The sequence below is a fragment of the Alexandromys fortis genome, unplaced genomic scaffold (genome assembly GCF_014885135.2).
Source record: "Alexandromys fortis isolate MF-2015 unplaced genomic scaffold, M_Fortis_MF-2015_v1.1 scaffold_27, whole genome shotgun sequence".
In the NCBI taxonomy this organism is placed as follows: domain Eukaryota; kingdom Metazoa; phylum Chordata; class Mammalia; order Rodentia; family Cricetidae; genus Alexandromys; species Alexandromys fortis.
The window spans coordinates 4,566,864-4,588,262 of record NW_026067952.1 but is presented as its reverse complement, the minus strand read 5'-3'; the positions used below and the strand labels follow the sequence as shown (position 1 = coordinate 4,588,262).

The 21,399-nt window shown below is 48.7% G+C and overlaps 1 protein-coding gene across 6 annotated transcripts in view; it reads left to right on the top strand.

Moving 5' to 3' along the window:
- Positions 1 to 13,455: 13,455 nt before the first annotated feature.
- Positions 13,456 to 21,399, top strand: part of Tox2 (TOX high mobility group box family member 2) — a 113,279-nt gene continuing 105,335 nt past the window's right edge. For 2 of the 6 annotated variants that reach the window (XM_050150925.1, XM_050150927.1), the window contains exon 1: positions 13,456 to 14,650. In XM_050150925.1, the coding sequence (XP_050006882.1) occupies positions 14,540 to 14,650 (111 nt within the window). In that variant the 5' untranslated portion in view covers positions 13,456 to 14,539. Of the gene's footprint in view, positions 14,651 to 15,407; positions 15,880 to 21,399 lie in introns of those variants that run through there. The other 4 variants (XM_050150926.1, XM_050150928.1, XM_050150929.1 and 1 more) reach the window with 3 other exon arrangements.

Sequence of the window (21,399 nt, the reverse complement as noted above, 5' to 3'; positions counted from 1 at the left end):
CTGTGTCCGGTAGGAGAATCATGGCGACTCCTTGACTCAGCTTCTTTCTCCCAGCATTCTGTTCTGTTTACTCCACCCACCTAAGGGTTGGCCTATCAAGGGGCCTAGGCAGTTTCTTTATTAATAAGAAATCACTCCCACATCACTCCCCACTTGGTTTAGTGAGGCAGGGTCTCTCTCTGGACCTAGAGCAAGCCAATTCCAGTCAATCTAGCTGGTCAACTTGCCCTGGGGATCTTCAGCTTCTGCCTTCTGAGTGCTATTATTGCAGGGAGCTGCCCCAGATGCCCAGGTTTTAAAATTCTAGGCACATGGACCCCAATTCTCATGTTTTCATGGGCAAGCCCTCTGTCTATCAAGCCATCTCTGAAACCTGGTTTTGAAGTTTTAAAGACCAAGTATATCAATACCCCTCTGTGTTCCGCCTCCTGTATCGACGTTTCCCAAGATCTTCAGTTTATATATTCACCTGGTAACTCGGCACCATCCTCTGATATTTAACGGGGAACTCTGTGCTGGCTGGTACCCTCTCATTCCCAGAACAGATTCCTTCTGCAGTCTTCCCTATCCCTGTAACTGGCTTGGTCAACCACTTTGCTGCTCAGGTCCAGACATCTAGGTGTTCTTCTGACGATTATCTCTCTTTTGACAACTTCTAACCTCCATCACGCCTAATTCTGCAGTCTCTCTTCAAAATTCTCTCTCTCTCTCTCTCTCTCTCTCTCTCTCTCTCTCTCTCTCTCTTTCGCTCTCTTGTTCTGTCCCCCTTTTCCAAACGTCTTGTGTAGGGAACTTAATCTCTAAGTTTACGCACTAATGGCATTTAAGGGAAATAATTAGAGTTGTATGAGACCATGATGGAGCCCTGATAGAATTAGGAAAGGAGCAGGGACCTGGACTATCGTGAGGACTCAGCATGAAGCCTTCCCCAGATGCCACAACATGCTCTTAGATGCTCAGCTTCAGAGCTGTAAGAGAGAAATCTTTGTTTTTTATAAACTGCCCCTTTCCCTTCTGTTGCAGTGAGAAAACATGTTGACCAAAAGCAACTAAATGAGAAAAGGCTATGGTTGGCTTTTGCTCTCAGTTTACAGTCTATCATTAAGGGGCTTTTATAGCTGGACTTTCTCTGTCCCACCAGCCAGCTCCCAAATAACCACACTCAGACTTATTATTAAGAAAGCTCAGATGATAGCGTAGGCTTTCTTCTAACTAGCTCCTTTAACTTAAATTAACCCATTTCTATTCATTTACGTTCTACCACATGGCTTTTATCTCTATCCCATTCTGTGTATCTAACTCATTCCACATCTGGTTGGTGACGTCTTGTCTCCATTCTTCTTCCCAGCATTCTCTCTGCCTCAGAAATCCTGCCTAGCTATTAGTTGTGTGAATATGTGTGTGTGTGTGTGTATCCAGTCACATTGACATATCTTCACACAGAGTTAAGGAATAGTCCACAAAGGACATCAGGCATGACCCAAGTTCATTTCCTGAAACCCATATGGAAAAAGGAGAGAACAGTCACCTGCAAGTTGACCTCTGACCTCCACATATGCTCTGTGGCATCCACTTCCCCCAATAAATACAAGAAAAATAATTTAAAACTGACATATTCATGTCAGGTGAGCATAGGAACTAGAGAGTCAGATCAGCTGACATAGTGATTTCCAGGCAAGCACAAGACCTGAGTTCAGATCCCTATCAACCATGTAAAGACACAGTACACACTTGTCCCCTCGGTCCTGAGGGTGGAGGGGGAAGATGGGCAGACCCAGGGGTCTCCCTGGCCAACCCAACCAGCTAATAGGGGCAGTTCCGGGCAGTGACTTCCAGGTTCAGTGAGAGAAAATAAGATAAAAACAACAAGCGAAGATATCAGCACTGACCTCTGGCCTCACATGTGTGTACATGGGTACACATGTGCATTTATGCACCACCCATACACACACACACACACACACACGACAGTTAAAAAATAAAGTGGAAAGTATAGAGTAGGAGAAAATACATCTGATAAGGAACTTGTAATTAGAATATATAATGAGGTCCCAGTCCAGCTTCATGCAATGGATATTGATATTCTTTTTAAGATGGATGTAGGTATTGATAGAGGTTTACAGAGAGGTAGAAATGTCGCCCCCCCCCCCCTCACTGTTGCTTTTGGTGTCCTTTCAGAGCTCAGATTTCACCCTTTCCACTCCAGAGTTCTCTTCCAGGTTTCTCATTTCCCATCAGACCTGAGACTTTGTGGCTAGGGATGGGCTGCTGCAGGTGAACGGGCTTTGGGGTCAAGTCGATGTTGGAGGAGGTGCTGATTAACCTGCCAGGTTCAGGCCCCACGGGCAGGGCCTTGAGAACCTTGGGAACGGAGTGAGGAGCCGGGGAAATGTTCCTTACTTAAGCTGCTGCTGGGACTTCCACAGGGCAGGCTGTGACTCACCAGCTCAACACACTTTTGCTGTTCTCACCCCCACCGAATCTAATCGAAGAGCCCAGATTTACATGTTTCAAGCGTCTGTGTAACTCCAGTGTGACCCACACAAGACTGGACTGCCTTTTGGTATTAACCATGTCTCCTCCTCACAGTCTCCAGCAGAGCAGCCCCCGGGAGGTGGGGGGGGGGGGAGGAGAGAGAACCAAAACAAGCAGATGAGCTCCTTAGGTTCTAATGGTCACAAAGACCTCGCAATCAGAGAAGACACGAGTGTCCCATAATTAGAGTCTCGGGCCTGTTCCTGGGACTCACTTGTTCTCTAACAATGGCCTTGCTCAGCCCTGGACCCTCCACATTCCAATCTCCTGAGAGAAGGCTCTCCACTTCTCACAGCTTTTAACCCTCTCCTGCCAAGACCCCCGAGGCTGGGAGGTTCAGGATCTGAGGCTGACGAGCCAGAGGGAAGCGGGAACTCCAGGAGTGACTGGCTATTTGGGGCAGCCTGCACTTTTCACTTCAGCTCCCTTCATTCAATCTGTTAGGACCTAATGAAGCATAACTGATGGGGCAGGGGTGGGGTGGGGAGGGGGAGGGCACAGTCACCCCTGGGGATCCTGGCTGGACCAAGGTTTGAGAGGCAGTGAACAAGACTTACTTCCTTTATAGAGTTGGCTGGGAGGGCAGGGGCTTTTTCCTGAGCTCCTCTGTCACAGGAGCTTCCTGCCCCTGCCCCGTGAGTGATAGTCCCAGGACGCTGTGACAAGAACTTACGTGGTTCTCTAAGTAAGCCAAGGTCACAATTTGAGAGAAGAGGGAAAGGGAGTGTAGAATCCAGGACCGAACGGCTCCTGGGGTCACTCTGCCAAGGGCAGGAGGGGCCACTCTCTGAAGTCTACCAAATTCCTGCTAAATGTTGCTGCTGCTTTTGTGTCTCAGATGGTCACAGATCAACGTGGAGTCTTTGCTTTTCAACTTTTTTTTTTTTTTTTTTGGAAACAAGGTCTTTCTGTCCTGAGGGTCAAGAGTTCTCCAGTGACATTTCCAGAAAGAAGATCACAGAACGGTTTTTATGAAGAAATAAAGGATCCCCACACAAAATGTCCTAGTGAGGGCGTCTGTTGTTGTAATAGAGAAGTGTGACCGGAACCAGCCTGGGGAGGAGGGGCTTTTTCCAGCTTATACTTCCATGACAGACTCCATCATTGAAGGAAGTCAGGGCAGGAACTCAGAGGCAGGAACTGAAGCAGAGACCATGGAGGAGTGCTGCTTCCTAGCTTGCTCCACTTGGCTTGCTCAGCCTGCTTTCTGATGCAACTCAGGATCACCTGGCCAGAGATGGTCCCACCCACCTCCCACATCAATCATTAATCAAGAAAATGGTGGACAGGTCAGTCTTAGGGAGGCATTTTCTCAGTTGAGAGTTTCTCTTCCCAAATAACTCTAGCTTGTGTCATACATACACACACACACACACACATACACAGAGAGAGAGAGAGAGAGAGAGAGAGAGAGAGAGAGAGACAGACAGACAGACAGACAGACAGACTTTGGCAAACAGCCACACCTTAAATGGGAAGATTTAGTGTAACTAGTCCACCTAGTCTTGAGTTCAAGTTCTCCCACGCTGGGGATTCTGCTAAACAATGCCCTCCCACTGAACTACAGCACACCCGCAGTGTGCACTCAGTGTGGGTCTGTGGGAACTTAACAAACTGATTGTGGATCTGAAGGATGGGGATGAAAGAACAGAACAGAATTGCCTGAAACATGACCTTGAGTGACGTTCGCCTGACCTACTTAGAAGGTTGTGTGTTGTAGGAAGGATATGCAACTTTTGTTTGTTTGTTTTCGAGACAGGGTTTCTCTGTGGCTTTGGAGCCTGTCCTGGAACTAGCTCTGTAGACCAGGCTGGTCTCGAACTCACAGAGATCCTCCTGCCTCTGCTTCCTGAATGCTGGGATTAAAGGTTGTGCCACCACACCCTAGGAAGAGTATGCAAATGGAAGGGTGGGGGTGGGGTAAGACAGGGACTGTCCTGGTACTGACAAGGCAGTGATGAACATGGGACTCACATTTGGGAAAGAAGCAGCAAGTTGTTCACTAATTTGTATTCAGAATTTAAATGGACTAGTCATTTGGATGCTTTTTTTTTAAAAAAAAAAAAAAGGAAGCTTTTTTTTTTTTAAATCTCCCCCACCTAAATAAACTTCAAATAGACCAAAGATGAAAAGGGAACAGAGGCGATCCATACGGTGTAGAAGAAACAAAGGAGAATATTTAACCATCTCCAGAAAAACAAAAGGAAAAGATTGACAGACTGAATTGCATAAAAAGGGAAAACTTCTATAGGAAAAGAAGCCATGAAGTTAAAAGATCTATAGTATTGTGGAAAGGAAACAGAATTTCACATATATACAAGTGGATTAATATTAATTTTGAATCTGGAGGTAGGGATAAAAGTTCAGGGCTAAGTAAAAGAAACAGAAGGTGTCCTCTGACCTCCTCATGAATGCCATGACAGCCCCTGGCACACAAAATAAATGAATGTGCTATAATAATAATAATAATAATAATAATAATAATAATAATGATAGCACCTAGATTCTGTCCTCTCTCCAGCCAGCCATCTTGCAGGTGTCAGCCTGCTTCTAACCCTCCCTGACTAGGTCAGTCTTGCTTCCTAAGTACTAAACATGGAACCTCCCCGCATATATTCCCACACACACCTACACACCACCAACACACACTCCCTGCTGTACACACACACACACACACACACACCCCACAATACCCATCTATTCAGATGGCCTTAGGCCTGCTGCTGTCCCATTCTGGTACAAGCTGGAATACCAGCAGGAGAAGCCATTAGAGCCCCTCCCTTCTATCCACACTGGGCTTCTGATCTGGAAGAAAGGGCCAAGACTAGTGAACTGGAGGAGAAAGTGGGGGGTTCCATCAGGGGGTGGGGCTGAGAACAGCGCAGGTGTGTAGGGACTAGAGGAAATAGGGGTGGGGGGTCACAGAGAGTTTGAGCACAGCACTGGAGGGACAGCTAAGCAGAGCTGGGGTGCCTGAAGGGACACCTTTCTTCCAGATACTCCCAATCGCGCCAGTGTGCAGTGAGTTCTCTTTGCTCCAAGGAAGGGTCCCTCGGGCCACCCAGACAGCTCAATGGGTAAAGGTACTTTCCACCAAGCCTAATGGCCTGATTCCAACCCCCAGCATAGGGATTAGAGGAGAGAACTGGCTTCAGCAAGCTATCCTTGGGTCTCCATACATTGACATGCATACTCATGTAGATTGGGCCTGGAGATATGGCTCAGTGGTTAAAAAGCACTGACTGCTCTTTCAGAGGACCTGGGTTCAATCCCAGCATCCACATCAGGCAGCTCACAACTGTCTGTAACTCCAAGATCTGACCCTCTCACACTGACATATACATGCAGGCGAAACATCAAAGCAATAAAATAATAAAAATAAATAAATTGGAAAAAAGAAAAATGTGCTGGAAAAAGGAAGGGCCCCTCATGTCTTTATGTTCAACATATCATGTGACGCACAAAGCCCATCTTGAGACATTACTTCTTATCTGTTTCGTTCATTTATTAATACCAGTGACTTTCTGGCAATTCATTCTGGGCCGCACCACTTGCTCTTGGCACCGGGGATCCTGTTCTAGCCACATGTGTTCGTGGGTTTTACCACAATGGGAGAAAAGCTTGGATTTCGAACAGAAAAACCACAAATAACAGGCTTTTCTGCCAACTCTAATCTGCTGCCTTTCAGGGAGGTCACAGGAACCCAGGGTGTGGGTTTTTTTAGATTTATGGAGCCCCATGTGGGCCAGGCACTGTGCCAGACATTAGTAATAGGAGCCTGATCACGGCCATGCCTTTGTTAATTTAATATAAGACCCAAACATGGGGCATCCAAAATGAAATTGCCTTTGCATCAGCCTCGTCTATTTCAAAGCTGTTGAAATCTACTGCCGTTTTAGAATTTTATTTTTGGTACTCGGCAAAACAATAACAAAACCCACAAAGGGGACAGAGTGGAATCTTATTATAAATGCAGCTATTTAATCTTCTGCAACTTTGTAAAAATTCCAGTGGGGGGGGAGGGAGAAAGGATGAGAGGGAGAGAGAGGGAGGGAGAAAGATAGAGAGATAGTTTTTCTGGTCCTAGTTTTCTGGACAAATGAAAATGTAACAAGCAGAGATGATACCATTCAAAAACGATGTTAACAAATCTACACTTGGTTACTGAGTTTCTGAGCAATAAAGGAAGCATTCCTGACCCAGCCTGGCCAACTTGGCGCAGCCCCAAACCTAGAGAATAAAGGTCCCTCCTCCAAGAAGTCATTGAAGGAAATCCAAAAGTCTAGGTTGATGCCCACACGCTCTCTCTGCGTACTCAGGAACAAGCTTGTGCTGTGCTGTACTGTCCGCCTTCATGGAGGAGTGCAGAAGTCTCTGTGCACTCTGGAGAACTAGTTTTGATGTCAGGGACTAGACAAGCCCGCTCCGGACTAAGGAACAAACGTGCCTGGGAAACTAGGACTGAGTGCACTCTTTGAAGAAAAGTAGGAGAAATGAAGAGAATGGTTTCAGTCAGTGCTCGATAAGATAAACCGAATCCATTCCTGGAGACTCTTTGATTCACGATGCAAAGGGTCCATAGATACGTTGTGAGCACTTGCTTGTGCCAGGACCATGCTGGCCCTTAGCTGCAGTGCACGGGTTCCACATTATTTCTGACTATGTCAGAGACGGCTGTCTTAGCTTCCGCTACATCACTGGATCAGAGCCAGAAACTTGTAACGATTCTGGTGGGCATGATGAAGGAGCAAAGGGCAAAGGGCACAGGGCTCTTTCTGCCTCCTTCTGTAGGCTTTAGGCACAGAAACCCGTGATTCTGGGTGCTGAACAGAGGCTATAGGTTGTAGCTAAGACCTGGGCTACTTTTCACCTGTGAACTTGAAGTCACATGAAGACTAGAAGTCAGGATGTAGGTCTCCCAGCCTTGTGTTCATGGGGCTATAGATACCTGCTCACCCTGGGTTTCAACCCTGGGGGTGGGGGTGGGAGTGGGGATTGGTCCAAGGCTAGATAAAAATGACCTCCCAGATCCTGTTTTGGGAAGCCTGCCTAAATTTAGCAAAACCCCTTTGCTGTTGGGTCCAGAGGCTACTCAGAGCCAGCGGCAGCCAGGACCTATTTCCATGGTAGGGCCAGTCTGTTTGTTAAAACTGAGACCGTTTTCTTACTCACGGCTGCTAGACCGTCCATTTTTAATAAGTACCTTTAGGAGATTTGATTAAGATTGGAATCCTCGTGTCTCTTCCAGGAAGGCCACACAACGGGGTGTTTTACTTTGCAGAAGCACGAGGGGGGTCCCTGGTGGAGGTGGTGGGGGTGTTGTAGGGCAAGTTAGCACAAAGGGAGAGGAGGGAAAAAGAAAAAGAAAACCAACTTCGGTTCAAAGAGGCCAATCACAGGGGAAATCTCCCCACGGAAGGCTGTCAACAGCGCAGGCACCACCACTGGGCCCGTGGCCGGCCTGCTCAGACAGGGGGGACGTGGGCTCCTTTGTTAGAATGGGCTGAATAGGATGTCCCTGCACCCAGACCTGGCCTCCCAGCTAACAAAGGGCCCCTTTGTCACCCTGGGCAAAGAGTGTGGCTGAGGTTGCCACAGCAACTCAGGGACACAGACTTAATGTGTGAGTGACATTTCAGATGGGAAGCGGGCATTCAAAAATTCAAATTTCTTTATGTAGAGTGGTCCTCCTTCTCCGGGTGTTTTAAAGGGGCCACCGAGCACACAAAAGCAGGAATAAGGCAACACATAATACATCAGCCAAGACGAAAACAGAACATTGCATTTTCTTGCTTGTGTCCTCTTTTCTGAACAAGAAAATTGAGTGAAAGTTTTGTCGCAGACGCCGTTGGGGGCCTTGGTGACCTGTTCGGGTTCCTTATCCAAAGGGTAACCGGACACCATTGAAGTGGATTTGAAAAGAACATCGTGTAGAATTCCAGCCTGTGGACACAGGATAGGTTTTCATTGCTACACCACCAGGCTACCAGTTAGTAGTCTCCTCGGTGGCTGAGAGGTGGGGTGTAAGATGTGCGTCCATCCAAGCAGCAAACAGACAAGGGCACCTGACCTGCCGTTACTAGGTCCAGTCAGCGCAGACTCTAGAGGTGCTGGACAACGCAATAAGGAAAGATAAAGGCTATTAATATTAACAATGTGTGGTTTGCTTGGAAGTTGCTCAGATTAGATCTGAAATGTTCTAGCTGTGAAAAGTGCTACAAAGGGAAGATGGATATAATATAGATATATACATATATACACATGGATATGACCTTACATTACAAACACATACAAACATATATGTATGTATCTTAATAAAACTGGGAGGGGGTGAAAACAAAAACAAAGGAAAGAAATAATTAGAAAAGAAGAGAGGAGCCAATGCCATCTTTCTCCTTTCTTTCTGGGGTTTCCATGATATTCCATACAGAAAATAAGAAAAATGACAAAAAAAGGGGGGGACTAGAATAAATTGAGCTTGGGAAGTTTCCTGGATGCAAGATAACCACACAACACTTCAATAATGTTCTTCTCTATTAATATAGATAGAAAAATTAAAAGATATTTTTGTTTCAAATATTTCAAGTCTCGAGTTCATTTAATAAAGAAATACAATTCCATCCGAACATTAATACTTTTCTTTCCCTCTCTAGCTGCAATGGGTAAGATTAGATAGATGCTGTGTATCCCTAGGGCTCCTTGAGGAAGCCTTGTAGACGCACGACCAGTTGTATTTCCTGGTACACCGTGTACCAGGTGAGTCGGACACTCTGTGCTTTACTTCTACATTTAAAGAAGTAATAGAAGTAGCACCTCCTCCCTGGGGTGATTGACAAGATTGACAAGGGGAGTAGCCTCTGTCAGGCAGGCCGTAAATTCTTAGCTGTTAATGTTGCTTTGTATTTCCCTCTAGATAATACACGGTCCTTTCTAATTATTTCCTTTCAGTGTGACTCATTTACACTGAGCGCTGCTGATTTCTCTCCCACGTGCTAACCCGTAGTCAGGTACTAACACCTGATTTTGCAGAAGTGAAAGCTGAGGCCCAAGGAGCTTCAGAGGCTTGGCTGAAGTCAAGCTAAAGAGATCAGGATCTGAATCCAGAACGCCAGTGTCTCTGTCTTGTGTTCTTCGGTGTACTGGACCAAGCAGGTGACCTTGTGCCGAAGTCTCTGCCGTATCCATTTGATCTTTTGCCCAGTAGACATAGTTGGCAGGAGCTGCAGGCTGGCTTGGCTACTTGTCAGAAATAATGAACAGATTGAAGTATTACTGGCCCATACATAGGGGAGTACAGTGGCCAGGGCTCTAGATTGCCCAACTGCTGCCCTCTGACAATAAGTACCCATTTCTAGTAAGTTCCCGAGGGGATGCTGGTTTTGTGCACAGGCAGAGCGAAGCGTGGAAGGAAAGCAGAGTTCTGAGCCCTGTGGTAGACCCCATTGATCCTAACCCCTTCTCCATGCCCACTACCATCAGCAATCCAGCGTGCTTCCCCCACAACCTCTGCCTGTTGAGTCCTGCGTTAGCTTACCCACAGGATATCTCTGATTCAGGGTCTTCACTTTTGAATGCCAGGACAAAATGCTGGGGAAAATATTCTGTCTCAGCATGGCTTAGTCCCAGCTGTTAGGGCTTGCTAAGTAAAGCCCCCAGTTCCTTGCCCCTTGAATGGGATAACTAACTCTCTGTGTTTGCACTGCTCTGGCTTCCAGAATCCTCCAGTGGAGTTCAGTCCCACAACAATGCACCTTTTCTTGGCAGCTACTTTCCCCTGGCTCTCCTCCTCATCCCTCCACCTGTGTGTCCTGGGATCTAGTGCCAGTAAACTCCTGGCACTAGAATCTTTGGCTCAAACAATTCTTATCTCTTGACTTTTAGAAGACCTCCCATAGGACAAGTGAGCCTTTCTCTGTGGACCCCCATTTTCTGATGTCCAGGTCAGCCTATGTCCCATACTTGGATACCTGCTATATCAGCCCCTGTATTAATCACAGTCACCAAAATGGGGGAACCGTTGTCCCTCTGCCGGAGAAACACATAAGGTACGTGTGTTGTTATATTTTTGGCAAAGTGGGCACTGTTGATTCTGTGTGAAAACAGTTCCCAGAACAGTTGAAGCCTTGAGTTAGCACCTCACGGTCTCTACCCAGCAAGCAAGTTAAACTGGATCGTAAAAAAATTAGTTAAGTTTTGCTACTGCTTTTCATGGACCAAGGAAAAGAAGAGGGTTAAATACATCCTCCCCCAACCCTCACCGGATTTCACTATGCAGTTCTGGCTGTTCTAGAACTCATTGTGTTAACCAGGCTTCAAAGTGACAGAGATCCACCTGCTTCTGTCCCCTGAGTGCTAGGATTAAAGGCGTGTGCCACCAAGTTCAGCTAAGTAACCAGTCTCTTAAAGCTCCCACTCAGAGGTGACACACGTCCCTTTGGTTCACGTTCCCTTTGGTAAAGTGAGTCACGTGGTCATACTCGAATTCAAAAGGGAAAAAAGTCAGCCTGTCCATTCTCTCTAGGCATCCCACAGGAAGAGAGGAGGGCTCAAGACCCATTCCTATCCTGAAGCCAACAAACATGGCTGTGGTGTTCCTTCAGGAGAGTGTCCTACCTGATGATGCAACAGAACAAGATAACGCCAAGCTCTGGGATCTGTCTTCCCTGGTGGCCTTCACACCAGACTTCCAGTGTCCTGTTGGTGTCCTCCTTCTTCTCAGGGAAGGGCTGATAATGGTGGCTGCTGCTGGCAGATTCCAGAGAACCCTGTGGCAGTTTTGTTCACATGACCCTTCAAACCCTGGTGCTCTTGGTTGACAGTTTTGGCTAGAGTTGGTGAGGCCAAGTCTGTGGCAGTGGGCAACGGGAAATGGGACAGGAGAGACTGACTCCCTGATCAGCACTGGGGTGTTTCACATTGTTTGCTGAGCACTTCTCACTCCTGAGCTCAAAGGATTCTCTTTCCCTCTCCCTCTCTCTTTCTCTCTCTTCTCTGTGTCTCTGTCTCTCTGTGTGTCTCTGTGTCTCTGTCTCTGTGTCTCTGTCTCTCTCTGTCTCCGTCTCTCCTCCACACACATACATACATACACACACACACACGCATGCATGCACGCACACACGCAGTAGAGGTATCCATAAAACACAAAGCAAGCCCAGTGGTGATGGTAGCACATGCCTTTAATCCTAGCACTCATGAGGCAGAGGCAGGCGGATCTCTGTGAGTTCGAGGCCAGCTTGCTCTACAAAAACAACTTAAAGGACAGCTAGGACTGTTACACAGAGAAACCCTTTCTTGAAAAATCAAAACCCCCAAAACAAACACAAAGCAAAAAAATGAGAACACACAAATCCAGCAAGCACACAGTTTGTGGTGAGTATTGCTATTCCTTCTGTGCTCAGGAAAGAGCAAGGTTGGCTGCTGGTGGCTTCTCTCAAATGTTCTATTGCTGATGCCGGCCAGTGAGACAAGGTAAGAAAAAAGCAACAAAACGTACGAGGATTGAAAGGTACGATCAAGCTTTCATTTTTACAAATGGGACAGGAAATAGCTCTATGGTTTTTAAAAGCCAAAGAATCCATGAACAAATGATTAGAATAAACAAATGAGTTTGCAATGCTGCCGGCTATAAGGACATTATGTAAAACATTATTTCTAGTATGTTCCAGGCTTATATGCTTGAGAAACAACCTCAAAATTTTGCAGCTTAAAACAACAACAATCGTTTATTACCTGTCATGACAACTGGACATTTTATTTATCTATTTATCTATCTATTTATTTATTGAAACAGAGTCACTCTATGCAGCTTTGGTGGGCCTGGAAATCACTATGTAGATGAGGCTGGTCTTGAACTCACGAAGATCCTACCTGTCTCTTTGCCCAAATACTGAATATTTTGGGTTAGAGGAAGACTCAGCTGTGTCCTTTGGGGGGCTCCTCTTGTGTTTCCAGACCTCTTACATGAGATGGCTTACCCGAAGAAGAAGGCAAGCAGGTGGGGCTGTATCAGCTTTTATGAACTAGCAGCCTTAGAAGTCTCTCTGCTTGCTAAGTACCATTCCGTAAGATCGGACTTTTTCAGGAGGGAACTTATTAGACTCTGCTCCCTGGGAGGAGTGTCCAAGTATTTATGGAGTCGTTAGAAAGCCTTCACCATCGTATTAGCAACAAACAAAGTCAATAATTGATAATAGCATAAAACAGCAACAACAAAAGCCTGTTGAAAATCTAATGAAAGATATGCCAGGCTTTTACATACAAAACATTGCTGAGAGAACTTGTAAAGAAATCTGGAATAAGTGGATATACCATGCTCATGGATAAAAGTAATTGACATCGGAAATACTCACTTCATCCCAATCGACATAAAGATCTACTGTGAGAACAATAAAAACCCCAGCTGATTTTTTTTAAATTAAAGTACAAAAGTCAATAGCCAAGGAAGCCTTAAAGAACTTAAAGAATGGGTGGGTTTTTCTTAATATTAAAATTAAGATGTACTACAAAGCTGGAGTAATCCAGTGTGCTAATGGCACAAGGAGAGAAACGTAAATGAGACAGAGAACGCAGAAACAGCCCACGAGCATGTGAAATACTTGTTTTATGATAAAGAGATGCGGAGAAGTGGAGTGTGTGTGCGTGTGCGTGCGTGTGTGCATGTGTTTCAGTCAATATTGTCAGACTAGTTGGGTATCCAGATCTGGGGGGGGGGGCTGTGGGAAATTCCTTTTTGATAAGACTGAGCCTGGTATTTCTAGAAACAATGACTGAAGTTTATTTAGAAGCTCTTTCCTTTCTGGGCTGTAATTTCCCTCTGTTGTTCTCTAACCTCCACTGAAAGATCAGTTCCCACACTGGTCTCACCATGCCAGGATTTCGGGGTTACAAAGGCTCTTGCTCCTGGCTAGGACCAGCCAAGTCCAAGCAGCCATGTAGAGCTGTTAGTTCCTAGCTGTCTTCTATGTGGGCAAGAGGCTGGAGCCATTTTCTCCAGCGGTCCTTCCCAGACAGACCTGAAATATTCCAGAATCCAGAATCCCAAAACTGAATGGGGTGGTGAGGGTGGGTAGCGGGTTAGTAGTGGTGGTGGTGATGGTGGTTAATGAAGTAAAGGAGGAGAAGACGGAGCCTGACAGTTCTTGCAGCTAGCAAGTGTCCGAGGAAGTTTGATGCATTGACAGAGGGCAAGGGAGGCAGATCCACACCGCTTCTCTGTTGTCCAGAAGGTGTTGGATGATGGCCCACTGTACTAAGCTTTGGAGCCTTTCAGTTCTTACACTAAAAGGGGCGGGGACTTTCCAGTGTCTCTGTCCAAGTGCTTTCAATTCTGGATGTTCTCCGGTACTGATGCTGCAAGTCCCGGCCTCGATTTCCCCCATATATGAAATTAACCTTTATGCACTTTGGTCCCTGACCTCTTTCTGAGTAACTCAGATCAACTCGAGCGGTGTGTGTGTGTGTGTGTGTGTGTGTGTGTGTGTGTTGGGGGGGGGGCAGGAAGACTAGTCTAAGATTCGTGTGAGTCAAGGGGCCCAGTTCGACAGTTAAGACAGCACCCATCTCCAGATGCCACCACTTCCTACGGCCCGGCATGCCTGGTGCCAACTGACACTGCCCCCAATATTTAGGGTGGGAAATGTCCCATTTCTAAACAGGTGTGGCCTAGGGGCTTTTCTCTTTCCTCTCGCTCTTGGCGACAAAAGGCGGGACAGGAAAGGCTCACTTGGACTGGCAAGTAACACTACGGGTGGAGGGCTGGGCGGGACCCGGGCGACTGCTCAACCCAGACGAGGACCAGGGCCCCCTTGCCCTCGGCGGCGCCCGAGGCCCGAACAATAGCGCTTGAGGGCGGGGCGGGGGAGGGCGTGGCTGGAGGGCGTAGCTCCCCTCCGGGCGCCGCCCCCGGCCCGCCCCCCGCGCTTGCACACCGGCTCGCAGAGGGCTCCCACCGCCGCCCGCCCAGGCACTGCCCGCGGGAGCCGCCGCCGCCGCCGCCGCGCCCGCCATGGACGTCCGCCTGTATCCCTCGGCGCCCGCGGTCGGTGCGCGGCCCGGGGCCGAGACGGCCGGCCTGGCGCACCTGGACTACTACCACTGCGGCAAGGTAGGCGGCAAGGTAGGCAGGGGCCGAGCGTCCCGGGCTCGAGCGTGGGGCAGGAGTCACCTCGCGGCTGCGGACGCGGCCACTTTGGGGCTCACACGGGGGACACGCACACAACAGCCCCGTCGATGGGCACGTGCCGCTCACACCGCTACCCTCGCGGTCACACACACGCCCCGAGTTGTGGATCACAGACCGAAGTCAGCCCGACAGCCACCCGCACGACGACACGGTGACACACTCACCCACACTTCGTATTCATTCACAAGCCGACGCGCAGCGACTCTCTGTCACCCAACCAGGCGGCACCACACACAGCCTTCACCGTCCCACATAAGTCACCGTGCCAGTCATTTATCATCAACCACACTCAGCCTCTCGCCCACGTACACGGCTACATTAACATACACAAGTCACTTCACCCATCCGCACACACAACGCTGCTGCCCACGTTCCTACCCGCTGTCACATCCAGTGACAACCGGGGACAGCCACACAAAGAAGTAGCTCCGACAGTCCCAGTTCACACTCACAATGACCCACAAGTGCACACGGTCACACTGATCCATCCCCTGGACTAGAAGCCTCAGCTACGAATCGCCCTGACGGCCTCGCAGTCATACCCGGGCACACCCAGAAACAGTCACGGGCTCCCGCACCCTTTACTCCCCACCCCCACCCCTTGGTCGTCCACACTTGCGCGTCGGGGTTTTAACTTGTCGCTGCCGCGCACTAATTGGGCCGTTTACTAATTGGCCGTCACTGCCCCCTTGGCGCCTGGGATTCTATGTTGGTGGCGTCCAATCAAGGCCTGTCCCTTCCCTGAATCGGGAGCTAGTGTCCCTTCGGCTTGGGCTGCAGTGAGGAAGCACCTCTAGCCGCCCCCCACCCCCCATTTTTCCAGGATCTCTGTCCCCAACTCCAGGCAGGTCCCCGTAACGCGGCGCCGTCAGGAGGCTGTGCCTGGATCCTGGGACCTGAGGAGTCGGACCCCAGCTCCTCTTCTAGCCCATCGGGCAGGGTCAGGGGCAGCCACGCTGCCCGAATCCTCTTCCCTCGTGGGGAAGGGAACTTTGAAACTTAGTTGGGAAGCCAGACGGTCGGTGCGTCCCCGGGTCTGTGCGTCGGTCCGGGTCAGGCTGGAGACGAGAGCGGCTTTTCGTCACTCGGAGCCCGGATTGAACAGCGCGCGTGGGTCTCCGGGCGGTCGGGGCGCAGACGCGCGGGCTCTGCGGTGCTGCGTGGTGAGTGCGCGTCGGGTGGCTGGATCCGCGACCCTCTGGGGTCTATCCCCTTCCCCACAGGCTGTCCGCCCAGCTCCTGGCTGCAGGGGTGCTGCCGGGATACTGCGGGAGCAGAGCGTCCGACCGATCCAGGGCCTCCGGGGCTGGGCCTCTGCAAGTGCGTCCTCAGGCCCTAAGGGAGCGGTTGCCGCCAGGAGCCCTCTGCAGTTTACCCTGGTCCGGGAGGCGTGAGCCGCGCAGGCGGGGGGCGTCCCGGGGAGGAGGTGGGCGGCACGCATCTCGCCGAGGGGAGAGCAGATTATCTTTTGTGCGCTGATCCGCAAAGTTGGAAGCCTGAGAGGGGGATGGTGCCTTAGAGAGAAGGCGGGTTCCGGAGCCGCTTCCACTGTGGTGGTGGGAAAATAGATTAAAAACAGCAAGTGGAGTTTTACAAGGAGCTAAGGGATGGGGCATTGGGTCATCTTCTGCCTCTGGCTTTGTTACGTTTAAAACACCAAATGGGTAAGACAGGGCTCACCCTCTGGTTTAGAGGCCGAGATAGAGACTGGGCATTTGTGCCTTCAAGTCTGGGTACCCAGGCTGAGGAGGAGGTAGAGATTAGCTAAAAGAGGTCTTTTGGAGGTGATGTATCTGCAAACCCCATCAGAGTGGGGACAAACTGTCTCTCACTGCCGCCTTTGGGAAGCAGGACTCTGCCGAGCCCCCCATCCTACCCCACCCCCACCCCGCGTATTTTATTCGGAAGCTTTAGAAACCTCTGACTCAGCACCAAGAACCTCCAGATCGCAACTCGCTGGGGAGGGCGCAGAAGTGGAGGGTGGAGATTTGGGTTTCTCTCTGTGCTGTAGGACCCTGACCCATAGCTGGAGAAGTTTTGAGCATAGCGGGGTGGGACAAGCCACTAGAATGCTTGAACAGAAGGTGTGACCATGCGCTTAGATGTGGGTGGGGTGATGGAGCACCTGGCTCAGCTTGAGCCAGAGTCCTGTTGGCAGACTCCCCAGCGGGCTGTGGCCTTCTGTGATGGTTCATGGGGTTCACTGTGACTAGGAACTCCATTTTTTCCCCCCAGACTCCAGAAACTGATGTAGAAAGGTTGTGGAACAGAAAATGTCCAAGCTTCAAGCTCCCTCACAGCGGCTCACTATCAGAGCTGGAGGGTAAACTGAGACCTAAGGTGTGGTAATAGCCCACTGGGGCGGTGGGTCTGTAAAATGGGTTACAGAGCCAGAACACAGCCCACACACTGGGGGCTCTGTTCCTGCAGCCAAGACAAGAGGCTTGCCTCTTAAGCATTTGCCCAAATGATGTCAGACAACCGTGGGGCAGTTGACCTGGAAGGGCCCTTGGCGACGGTCCCCTTGGCGACCATCCCCTTGGTGACTGTCCCCTTAGCAATCCTCTACACGGAGATTCCTAGCCTCTTTAAATTGAAGTCATGAGCACTAGCTGTTCTTTTGGTGGTTTTTGTTTGAGTAAACACACAATGATAAAAAGCCGCCGTGGCTTCATTTTAGCTTCAGAATATTTGTGTGATTTATTAATCACGGTAACACTCTCATGCATTAGAAAAAATTGCTTACCGGATAAAAGGCAAGTATGTTACATTTAAAAATGTAGTATTGATGCTTGGTAAGCACAGCGGCTCCTGGCCTCTGGCGTGGAGGATCTGGGATCTCATGAAGGGGACTATTGATCTCCTCTTTGCTTCATAGATGGGGAAACTGAGTCATGGAGCAGTATACCTATGGGTAACTGAGCAGGCAAAAGGCACAGTTGAGGTTGAATCTACATTTCTGTTTCTCAAGTCACAGCAGGACAGTAGTCTGTTGTGGTTTGGGGGCTGGGGACCTATGATTTCCAGCCACTGAGATTTGAATTATTCCTTCCATTCAGATTTTGGAAGGCACTTTACCAGGTTGGTAGCTCCGAACTCAGCTAAGGCAGACTGATGCCAGTTAGCCACTGACAGGGTGAACCTGGCTTCATAGCTCCATGTGTGGTTTGTGAACTAGAGAAAATGATGTACAGCTTTTTAAAAGCAAGTTTAAAATACATGTATTTATGTAGGCATGTGGGCACGCGTGGAAGTCCGAGGACAACTTGAGGCTCTCTCCTTCCATTGTACGTGTCCTAGAAGTCAAAGTTAGGTTGCTAGGTTTAGCAGCAGGTGCCTTTACCTACCAAGCCACCTCTAGGCTCTCTAGTTCCTTGTTGTTACTGAGTATGACTGTTTAATAAAATGTAAGTGAGCTTTGGCAGATATAAACACCCATGTACCCACTAATCCAGTCTAGGTAGAGAATATTTCCATTACCCTAGAAAGCCCCATTGTGCCCTTCCCGGTCAGCACCCATCCACTGTCCCAGTGACGGTTTCTTTTCTAATTTCTATCTCCACAGTTTGTTTCAGATCAATTTAGGACTAGTAACTCCAATTAAGCCCCGGAATTTCATATGCAACATAGGCGTTTTGAGTATGGCCTCTTTTTAGCTCAGTCTGTCTTTCAGATTCTTTTGGTGTGTGTGTGTGTAGTTTGTTCCACTTTGTTGCTGAGTGACATTGCTTCGTGTAGATACAGCACTCTTGGTACTTCGTTTGGGTTTGTTTCCAGTCTGGGAAATTGTAAATAAAGCCTGCCACGAGTGCTCTTCTGCGAGTCTTTGTGGAAAGAGCAAGTTATTTAATATTGCTGAGCCTAGGTGTCCTCTTTAAATTTTTTCTTTAAGCTTTGTTTATTTTTGTTTTATGGGTACGGTTATTTTGCCTATCTGTCTGTATATGCAGAATGATGGGAACGCAATGCCCCTGGAGGCCAGAAGAGGGCCTCAGATCCCCTGAACTGGTGTTACAGATGGTTGTGAGCCACCATGTGGGGCGTAGAAATCAAACCTGGGTGGCGTGGGATTCCCCTCTGTATGCTATGAATATGTTTTATTACCATTGGCTAATAAAGAAGCTGCTTTGGACCTATGGCCGCGTAGAACATAGCAAGACAGGAATTCCAAGCAGAGGTAGAGGAGGAAAGAAGGCAGAGTAAGGGAGACGCTCTGTAGCCGCTGAAGGAGAAAGATGCCTGCCCACCAGAACCTTACCGGTAAACCATGAGCCTTGTGATAAAATATAAAGTAATAGAAATGGGTTAATTTAAGATGTAAGAGTAAGTTAATAAGGAGCCCAAGCTAATAGGCCAAGGAATGTTGCAATTAATATAGATCCTGTGTGATTATTTCCAGTCTGGGAGGCCAGGAACGAACAAGCAGCCTCTGCCAACACCTGGGTCCTTTAGAAGAGCAGTGGCAGCTCCAGTCCCACCTTCTGAGACTCAGGATACAGGAGTGAGAGGTGTAGGCTAGGATAGTTCTTGGCACAGACCAGCTATTGATTAGTTGTTGGTGGTATCAACCACCTGCTACCTACTCCAGTAAGAGGTTTAACCTCTCTGCTCTGGGCATCCTTTATCCCTGTTCGATACCCTTAAAGGCTACCCTGGGTGCCACTGTCATGAAGCACTCTGTGGCCAGCCACCTGCTCTCTTCCTTCAGTCTCTCCCAGTGACTACTGAGTGGGATGTGGCATGTTCTATCATCTTTATTTAACCAACAGATATTTATTGATCACTGCTTTGTGTTAGAGCTTTGCTAGGTAACCAGTGCTATGGCAATGAACAAAGCAAGCCCGAATTGTTGCTCCCAAAGCTTATCTATCTGTCTGTGGACGAAATATATAGTAATATGATTAATAGGTCTCTGGGTATGAAGTAAGCAAGAGGGTTAAAGTGAGCCATGGCCTAGGGTGGTGTGTGGCTTTGCAAGGGTGTGTGTATTTGTGTGAGCGTGTGTATGTGTGTGCCCTGATGCAAACACATGTGGAGGCAGAGGTTGACACTGGGTGTTGTCATAGTTAGAGTTAGTTTTTATCAATGTTACACACACTTAGACCTGAGAAGAAGGACTCTCAGTTGAGGCATTGATTCTATAAGACTGGCCTGTGAGCGTGTCTGCTGGGCACTTCCTTGATTGCCAATTGACTTGGGAGGGTCCAGCCCACCGTGGGCGGTGCCATCCCCTAGCTCTCGGGTCTGGGTTATATATGAAACAAGCTGAGCAAGTCAGCAGGGAGAGAGACGGTAAGCAGCATTCCTCCATGGTTACTGCCTCAGTTTCTGACTCCAGATTCCTGCCTTGACTTCCCTCAGTGATGGACTGTAACCTGTAAGCTAAATAAACCCTTCCTCGTGTTGGTTTGGTCATGGTGTTTTACCATAGCAACAGAAAGCAAATCAGAACAGACGTCTTCCTTTATATACGTTTTAAGACCAGTTTCTCATTGAACTCAATATTCTGGCTAGAGTCCTCTAGGCTCTACCTGCCTCCACCCCACCAGCATGGGACTATAAATGTGTACCTCCATGCCTGGCTTTCACTGGGTTCTGGGGAATCCAAACGCCAGTCCTCATGCTGACGTGGCAAGCTCTTTCCCCATTGAGCTGTCACCCCAGCCCCCATTCTGTGGTTTTAAGGTGGGAGGTTGCTGGCAGGCTCTTGAAAAAAAATTTTTTTTTGGAGCCTGTCCTGGCACTAGCTCTTGTAGACCAGGCTGGCCTCGAACTCACAGAGATCCGCCTGCCTCTGCCTCCCGAGTGCTGGGATTAAAGGCGTGCACCACCACCGCCCGACAGGCTCTGAAATTTTGAAAATTTATGTTTATAATGAGTTACTTAGTAATTTTTTTAAAGCTTCTTTTATTTTTATTTATGACTGTATGTATGTTTGTGTGTGTGTGTGTGTGTGTGTGTGTGTGTGTGTGTACATGCGTACAGATGCCTGTGGGAGCCAGAAGAGGGCATTGGATCTTCTGGAGCTAGAGTTGCAGGCAGTCGTGAACCTGTGGGTGATGGGGAGTGAATTCTGGCTCTCTGCAGAAGCAGCTAGAGAGCCCAACCGCAGAGACAGACTCCCGCCTCTGATTGGTAAGTTTGAAACAGCTGATTCCTGGACCACACTCCCAGGGATTTCCATGCATTTGGTCCTGGAGGATGGACCCTTGGAATTTGCATGTCTAATGAGAGCCCCCATGTGAGGCTGCAGCTGGTCACACGCTACAGGTCACAGTCTGCTACAGGTCACAGTCTGCGTAGTGGTGGCTTGGTTGTTTGTGTACAGTTTTGTGTAGGCTCCTGGCAGACAGGAACCATGCCCAGCACTTGGCACAGTGCCTTCTTATAATGGCTCAGTGAGTAAGTGGTGGTGGGTGACTTATTTTGCTTTCCACCGGCACAGTTCTGGGCCCAGAATTGGGTAAGGATGGGGAGCGGGACAGCATGGATACTGAATGACTGGAGGCTCCGTTACTGCCTATCCTGTACTTGGGGGATCTGAGGACTTTACAGCATCTGTGGGGGCGAGATTGGCACGGCTTCCTTCTGCAGGGGGGCAGGGATGGTCCTGTGGGAGGAGCCGTGGCATGGCTGGAATTAAGGGGCTCTGGCAGGAGGTTGGCATCTCTGCAGCCTTTATG